The sequence below is a fragment of the Microtus pennsylvanicus genome, chromosome 17 (genome assembly GCF_037038515.1).
Source record: "Microtus pennsylvanicus isolate mMicPen1 chromosome 17, mMicPen1.hap1, whole genome shotgun sequence".
NCBI lineage: Eukaryota > Metazoa > Chordata > Mammalia > Rodentia > Cricetidae > Microtus > Microtus pennsylvanicus.
Window position 1 is genome coordinate 15643700 of NC_134595.1, and position 8482 is coordinate 15652181.

An 8482-nucleotide genomic window follows, 5' to 3' on the forward strand; every position below is an offset into this window, starting at 1 on the left:
AAATCAAACACAAGCAGATCATTAACGGAATAAGTATCATTTAATTTTTTATCATTCTTAACCCCAGACCTCCAAAAACTCCTCCACCCCAAATTTCCCCTTTAATTTTCCAAACCTCCTCCCAAACCTCCTCTCCCCTTTAATTTTTTTCTCTCTACTAATGCGACTTTTGTCTTCCAGCAACATAACTATGACCCAGATACTCAGGAGGAGCCAGACAGATGTGATTTCTTCAGTCAGCCACCTTTAAAAGCCTGCAAACAGGACATAACCAACAGGACATCGCCAGAATAATCGGACACTCCCTGGATCCCTCGACGGCCAAAGGACATCGTCAGAATAACTGGACACTCCCTGGATCCCTCGACGCCCAAAGCCAGCAGGAAGCAGTCATGAGAGACCGGGCTACGCCCCCATTCCCTACCCTTTAAGACCCCCCACAATTTTTTTTAATAAAACCAAAAGGGTGAAATGTTGTTCCTTTGCAGACTACAGCTCCCAGCATCCCCCTGGACTGGAAGCCGCAAAGGCGCAGGGCATTTCCCCCTGACGCCCGTGTGTTCCCCGTTAAAAACAGGGGTCACCACGAGCTCTCTCCCTCTCTCTGCCCCTCTCTCCTTTTGTCTCTGCACACCTGTCCCTTACTTGTTGTTACCCCAACATTAAAGTGCACCCACGTGGGACGGTCGCGTGTCTGTGTCTCCGTCCTAACCCCGCATCGCCGGGTGTCTCGCGTAAAGTCTCCACTCTCTAATCCCGCAGACAGACAAACAAGACAAAAAAGAATAACAGAAGCAACAAGAAGACAAGTGTCTTAGAGTTCATCAACATGCACGCAGCACACCGAGCCCTGACCTTGCACATAGTCACAAAGGAACACTTTGATCTCTTCCTTGGGTCATGGACAGATGCTGATGGCACAAAAGCCAGACGGACTGGAATGGCCTATCACCTGAGTTCCCTCAACAGCAGTTCTCCCTCCTGCCCAAGACTACTCACTGTATGTAAGTGTTGGCTGATGGGACACTTTCTGTTGGAAGGTGACCCATTATATGTACATTATACACTGCTTCATCAGTGAACCTTATAAGAGCACTGCCATGATAGCCTAGACTAAACGCCATGGGAAGTGGCACGTCTAGGCCTTGATTGCCTCTTTCAGTAGCCCACACCCCAGCCTCCAAGGCTACTGTTGGTCTCCTGGCATCTTCTCCAACCAATCCCATCTTCTAGTTAGGAATCGAGCCTTCCCATTGGCTGTTGCCTCATTTATGACATCATTCTCCCTCCAACCCTACCAGCACCTGGTAGAATCTTGGTGTTTCCATGGTGATGACTGTAAACAAATTTGGATCATCACAGGTCCAGGTGACCAGTGACCAGTGAGTGCTGTCTGATACTGGACACACTTGCCACTGAGGTCAGCTGATCAGACAAAGCCGACCGATTATCTTGCTCCATTGTTCTTTGGATTGCTAATCCTCTCCCCTTGACCATGTCAGGTAAGGAAAGAGACTTTAAAACATGTGATCCTCTCCACTGACTTTTACTATACTAGTAAATCTTTGCTGAATGTGGATAGTATTGATGTTGATATAGATATCTAGATTTGAATGTCACATTTAGCTTTGGTTCTTACTAAGTATGTGATTTTAGACAGAAAGTTTATTCTCAAGTGTTTTCCATCCACCTCAAGGAGTGAACAGTGTCACTATGCTTGGGGTCTGTACTGTTGGGTTTTCAGAGGAAAGTGACCAGGGAATAAAATCAGGCCCTTTTGGATGGTATTAAACTACAGAGACACAGGAAAATGAACAAGGCACGCAGAGATCTAGCACTCCACACCACTGATGAGACAGTCTCCCCCCACTACTGTTTCCAGTCTTAGTTTAAAATTCAGGGCGACTCTAACAGTATCGGTCACACCACGGATGGTGGCACACAACTATAATCACAACATAGAGAGAACTGGGTGGGATGGAGGTCAGTTCAAGTCTATCTAGCTCTACACTGGCCTCTCTCTATACTCACCAAATGAATATTGACTATGGACAAAATGGTGACTGCCATGGTGTGCAATTACTTGGACTTCCCTGGATTAAACATGGAGAGTGGAAGAGAATAAGACGATTGTGGAATCTGAGAAGGCAGTTGTTGTACTGAAAGAAATATTGACAGTGTTGCTGGAAGGACAGACCCACAGGCAGTCAGGGAAGGGGGCAAACACAGTACGGGTCTAAAAGTATATAAATATATGAAGGCACACTGCAGAGGGGACCCTGGTGGTCAACAATGGTAGTTTAGAACACAATGTTGAAGACGACCAGATTATAATCAAAACAGACAAGGCATTGTCATTTCCCAAGCCATGTTTGACCAAACGTAACTGTTCAGATTAGTCTGTACAAAGGTTCCCTGGCACATATAGAAAGAATATCCTGATCTGGTCCCTACTCTTGCACTCCATCCAGACCACTTTCTGCCCAGTTCCCCATGTCTCATGTGCACTGGTGGTGTTGGATAGGATCAACTGGGGCTGCGAAGTCCAGTCAGTTAGAGTCTGACCATGGCAACTGACACGCTGTTGTGGGGGAGGGGATTCTCACAAGGATTCCCCCTTAGAAGAGATATAAAAATTAACAGTTACTGAGGAGCTGTTAAGAAAACAATTTAATCAACAGATATTAAATTGAGAAGCAATCATATTCAGAGATGAACCCCATAAAACATTAGCAGTCTCAAGAGGACACACTAAACTGGTGCAAACAAGAAGAAATGTTGTCAGTAGGTTGTATTTCTGAAATCATATTTGAATCATGCTTGAAAGTTATGAAATTATAAGAGATCCTATTTATACAAGAAATCCAAGGGGGAAAAAAGAGAGAGGGGAAAGGAATAATTACCTAAATTCCTTACACATTTGTTAAACATCATTTCAGAAAAAAAAACTCAATAAAATAGAGATTGGCCTGGTGGTCATGGCAGGGGCTCCAGCACCAGCACTTTAGAGGCAGCAGCAGACCTGTCTCTGTGATTTCAAAGCCAGACTGATCAACGTAGAGTGAGTTTAGGTCACTCTATACTGTAAGATCTGCAGAGAACAGGACAAAGTTCCAGGTATGGAATATGCCTATGGGTCTCTTCCCAATAATAACCTCTGTTGTAGAATATATTTGCAAGGAAGTGTCCCAACAGGCATTATTATATTACAATCAGGAAAAAGGAGCATCGTGTCTAGATCTGAGTGAGGATTAAGGCAGATTGACCAGGATTTCCATGCCCACACAGGAAAAAGCAGACAGTTCATCTAGTGATTGTCATCCTACATAGCACCACCGATCGATCTTAACCCATTTGCTTGAGATATGTAAGGGAACATAGGTGCTAGACTCTCCCACTCAGTACAACCTGGAGATAACACAGTCCCTCCCAGGGGATAGAAAGCTTCCATCTCAAATTTTTCCAACTCTCTTCTTGCTTCCTACAGAAAATTGCCAAAGTGCACCTTTCACTGGGACAGAATGTGCTCTGCAGCCCTCTGTGCCTGTGCTGAGGAATGCCACACCCTCAGCAGGAAGTGTGTGCAATTTCTATGGGGTCTGTACCCCAGCTGTGAGCTCAGCATGGCTCCTGTCATCAGACTCCAGCACATGCTGCCAGCAGCTCACGGACAGTGCCTGTCTTTACCAACGAGTTGGCACGACCATGCTGACTAAGCCAACTGACCAGAACCAGATCTCTACTTCGACATTTTTCTATCCAAGTGTTCTCCACTGGGATCTCAGAGAAAGCACCACCAGAAGGGAAGCTCCGTTCCTGGATGCCCCTTTAACTGTCATTGACCAGAATACCACCCCCTCGTCTCAGTCTATAACGGCCCAGTGTGATAACACTTTCCATATCAATGCATTACCACCATCCTATCCAACACTGTCTGCCTGCCTTGTACAGGCAACGCCATCAAATCTACCAGATCAACGATATATCCTGGCACCTTGCTACCTGCATGGAAGTCAGGTCTATTATTATGACCAGAACAGCCTGGGTCCTCCAATGGCTGAAGAATTCTGGCAGTGCCAGCAGGCCTATGGCTCTGTGTCCTGCTCTGGGAATCAGGCTTCCTCTCTGCACCCAGAGATGGTGATGGCACTACAGGAGATTCAGCCAATGAACATCCAAACACCTTTCTCCACCTCTCCCATCTACTGGCCCACATCTGCTCAAACCATGCCAGACACCAGTCTTCAAGGTGAGTAAAGCCAGGAGGAGAGGTGTGAGATCAGCCCTCAGACGAGACACAGCTCTACCTTTCAGAAGTGGATGTCCACACAGAGGAAGAATGGGAGTCCTGACATGTTGGCTGTGGCTCAGGCTTATTACCCCTATATTCAGTCTCTATAATGAGAGAGAATACAGGAAAGTGAGTGACATTCAACCTTCATTAGACATGTCCAAGGACCATACCACAGGAACGCATTTCACTGCCAAGGCTAATCAGCCCCACGTACCAGCTCACTAAAATCACCTCCTTCCTAATCTATGTCTCCAGTTTCTAGATGTCACCAAGAATTTTTTTTCTGTTTTTGTATCACTAAGTTTCCCCTGAGTTGAAACTAGTATCGAGAGAAATGGAACCCTGAATCTGACCTAGAGGAGGTCTTCTCCCACACTCCTAGTGTCTGCTGTGACATTCTCTAACACTTAAGATGTAGTGACAGTTTGCTTTGACCTGTGTAATATTGATAAGTAGGAATGAAGCATCTAGCCCTATCTGTCTCGCTCAACCTCTCTCTGTCTTTGTCTCTGTCTCTTTTCTTCCTCTAGATCTCTCTTCCACTTTCTCTTTTTCTTTTCTTTCTGAATGTTCAGCAGTGACCCAAGGCCAAGACTATGTAGACATGTTCTCTGTTACAAAGTTGAAGCTAAAAGCTACTACAGTCTTACATTTTCGCATCACTAACAAAAAAATCTGTGAAATGTGGAGCTTAAGGAATGTCAGGGCTTTTGAACTGCTTGCCTTTCAGAATTGAGGAACTGATATGGATACCTAAACTCATATAAAAATCCAGGCTTCAAGGCCATATGAGTAATACAATGAACAGAAAGAAACTGGTAGAGATGAGTAAGATTAGGAAATAGTGAACAACACAACCTGTCTCAGAGCAAACTTCCAAGGCAATGAGGGGCACTGTTCCAAAGGAAAATATGGGAGACAGGGAAGAGCACACACCAAGGAATTCTACCACCTCCCCATGATCACTAAGCATGTACACACCACACAATCACAAAAGAAAACATGATATCACACGGTCATGAGAAACAAATGAGTAGTTACTATGTGTCTCCAAAGAGGGCTGCTTTCCCTGCTCCTCCAGCAGAACTCATAGCAATGCCTGTAACACTGCTGCAGGAGCCTCAGTGCTCAGGTGCACTGACAGGGGGGTAGCATCTCACTTACCAGACACTGACTTTGAACTTCCTCTCTTTCAGTGGTGGAGAGGGAGATGACCCTGGGATTGACACCTTCAGAGCAGACACTGTGTCTGCTACAGAGTCCAGACCTCGGCAATGCCTGCACCCAGGATGCCCAGATGACGACAGCACCTGTCAGTGGGAACAGGTCATTAACTGCCCTCATGCACAGTCCTTCTGAATTCCTGGCCTTGCCTCCAGCCCCAAGCCTGGAAAAGACACAGAAGAACAATGCAGATGAGATGAATGCTGAGCAATCAACACCTCTGGATTCCTATGAGGGCACAAAATGCAACCAAGACGCATCACCCCTCCCTTCAGCACACCCCGGCATGCAGCAGCCCTTCAACTACAGTGATGTTGGGAGCCTGAGGCAGAAGCTAGCTTCTCAAAATGCCACTTTGGGAAACAGTGGCCTTGGTCTGGAAGACCCTGAGGCTCTGCAGAGTGTCATGGAGTCTAGCAATGACTTTACAGACATGACTACTCTGGTGGCAGATATTCACCTTCCCCAACTCTTAAACTCCATCCCTGACCTTGACCAAATGGAAGATCACACAGCAAGCCAAACCAAAGTCTCCAAAGACATCAGGAGGGATCAGGCCCAGTCACGCACCAGCATCTTTAATGGACTATCTGAACTAGGCAAAAAGAAAAGCCAGAAAGTCTCTGATGTGTTTCATGGAGCTCTTCAGGCCAGAACCCATCACGAGGATATGCTGAAGGAAGATGATCCTGGGACCATAGACAACACGGCCAACCACGTGCAGAGCAAATCTCAGATATTTGTACCCAAGAGGCCCAGCGTAGCAAGAGCACAGGGGAAAGAAAAGGCCAAAGAGACCAGAGAAAACGGCTCCAAGAAAACACAGGAGCTGAAGCCATCAAGTCACAGAGTCAAGGCAAAAGAGAAGCCCGCCATCCCCAAGACCAAGAGGAAGAGGAATCCACCTGAGCTCAGCCATGACAGCTTTAAGAAGCCTCGAACTCACCTCGGCATGCACATGCTGGAGTCCGTGCAGGTCTTTCACCCACTGGGGAAGAAGAGTGAGAGGAAAACTGGCATCTCCTCCTCCCGGGCTCTGCTGAACTTCAGCAGCAACAAAGATCCCAGGACGGGTCCTGATACCACATCACTGCTGGATATGCCACGTGAGGGCCAAAGCCTTGACAAAAGCCTGGGCAAGACTCAGAGACCAGGGAGCAGTGCTCCCAAGCGGTATCCATCTCCATCCCAGTATGAGCTTCCCCAACCTGGGAAGGTCAAGTTAGTACCTCTGCCTTTCCCAGTCCTGGACAAGCCTCAAACCAAACCTGTTTCTAGAAAGCTCCTCTGCCTGGCTTCACGCAGGCCCACTGTGGCTTACCCAGTGAGGCCTCACTCCCACTCAGCTCAGCCTCCCACGCTCAAGCCATCCCAACCAGCTCCTGCCAGCACATCACTGATGGCCTCTGACAAGCCAGCTCTGCCAAACGGCACCAGTGCCACACGAGCCAACATAACCAAGCCCATCCAGTCTTGCCCTGGGCCTCAGCCGGCTGCCTCTTTGCCTGCACCCTACAGAGCATCATCTCACACTTCACTCCACAGGGAGCCTCTTTCTGCTGCCAGCAACAAGGCCCTCTCATCTCCCAAAGCTAAAACCCAATACCTGCTGCTAGACTTCAGTTGCCAACCCATCCCATGGAGGAAAGTGGACATTCCAGGGCCAGTCATCTCACAGCCCATCACTGAAGAGCAGAGGCCAGAGAGGGAGGCCATGAAGAGGCGGGCCCAACAGGAGCGAGAGAATGCTGCCAAGTGTACCTCCCTGGGAAAACCACAGCTTTTCCTTCAGAGGGAGAAAGATATGGAAATTTCGAGATATTATGGCTATGCAGTGTAAGTGCTGCCCAAACCTTTGGGACACAACGCTGTTCATCATACACAGGTAAGATGTAGATACACATAGATATTCATGCATACATGAAGTTTAGAGGCTTAGCCTAATGTGTAGATATGTAGATACATACATAGTAATGCAGAATAATATTTAGATATATGCATATATATGAATGGAAAGACATAGTTTATAAATTTATAAATATTTGAAGACACTATAATTGACTGTAGAAACTTAAGACTGTGATTTTATCCATGAGTATATAGAGAGGGCTTTGATGTCTTCCTTAGAACTTTACTATTATTAATTTATGTTTCCTAGTTATGTAATAATACATGTTACATAGATACAACATATGCTATAAGTCAGTGGTACTACTTATTTAATGTTAAAGCTGTAGCAAAAAGCTCTAGTGGCAATAAGATTATTTTCCTGGACTTTAATTTTCAGGATCCTAGGATGATGTGGAAGTCCCCTCTGTATGCTGTGAATATGTTTTATTACCATTGGTCATTAATGAGTAAAGCTGTTTCAGCCAATGACTGAGCAGGTCAAAGCTAGGTAGGAAATTCGAGCTGAGATATAGAGAGAAAGCAGGCAAACTCAAAAAGATGCCATGTAGCTGCCGAAGGAGAAAGATGCCTGAATGCCAGAACATTGCCAATAGGTCACAGACTCACGGTGAGAACAGATTAATATTACTTGGCTTTATTAAGATGTTAGAGTTAGCCAGGAATATGCTGGGGTCATTGGCCGAACAGTACTGTAATTAATGTGGTTTCTGTGTGATTATCCGGGTCAGAGTTACTAAACATGGTAGGTTTCCTAGAGTGTATACTGTAAACTGAACACACTCCTGCTGTCACCACACTTTCTCCCATTATGAACCTCAAACACGAGCCCTTTAAACATCAGTACTCTGCCATAGAGATCTGCCTGCATTTTCATGATATGAAACATAGAGTCCATGTATGCATAATCAAGATCCTACCTTGAAAGAAATTCTTCAAGGCAAGTATCTTTCTGATATGGGTTGATTTGGATTACTGGGTTTATCTCAAATTGTATCAATCTTTGAAATTATCCATTTAACATGTTCATTTCTCGTGTGTGTGTGTGTGTGTGTG

At 45.9% G+C, this 8482-nt stretch overlaps 1 protein-coding gene across 1 annotated transcript; it reads left to right on the forward strand.

Annotated features, from left to right (window-relative positions):
• Window positions 1–1495: 1495 nt before the first annotated feature.
• LOC142837181 (uncharacterized protein C2orf78 homolog) lies at window positions 1496–7358 on the forward strand. Its single transcript, XM_075952142.1, has 3 exons — window positions 1496–1502; window positions 3488–3763; window positions 5491–7358. The coding sequence occupies exons 1-3, from the start codon at window positions 1496–1498 to the stop codon at window positions 7356–7358; spliced, it is 2151 nt and encodes a 716-aa protein (XP_075808257.1).
• The last annotated feature ends 1124 nt before the right edge of the window (window positions 7359–8482 follow it).

Bases quoted from the DNA above. Each gene is read 5' to 3' on its own strand.
- LOC142837181 (XM_075952142.1), top strand. The intron at 3,764-5,490 runs GTGTTCTCCACT...CCTCTCTTTCAG, and splicing joins TTCGACATTTTTCTATCCAA to TGGTGGAGAGGGAGATGACC.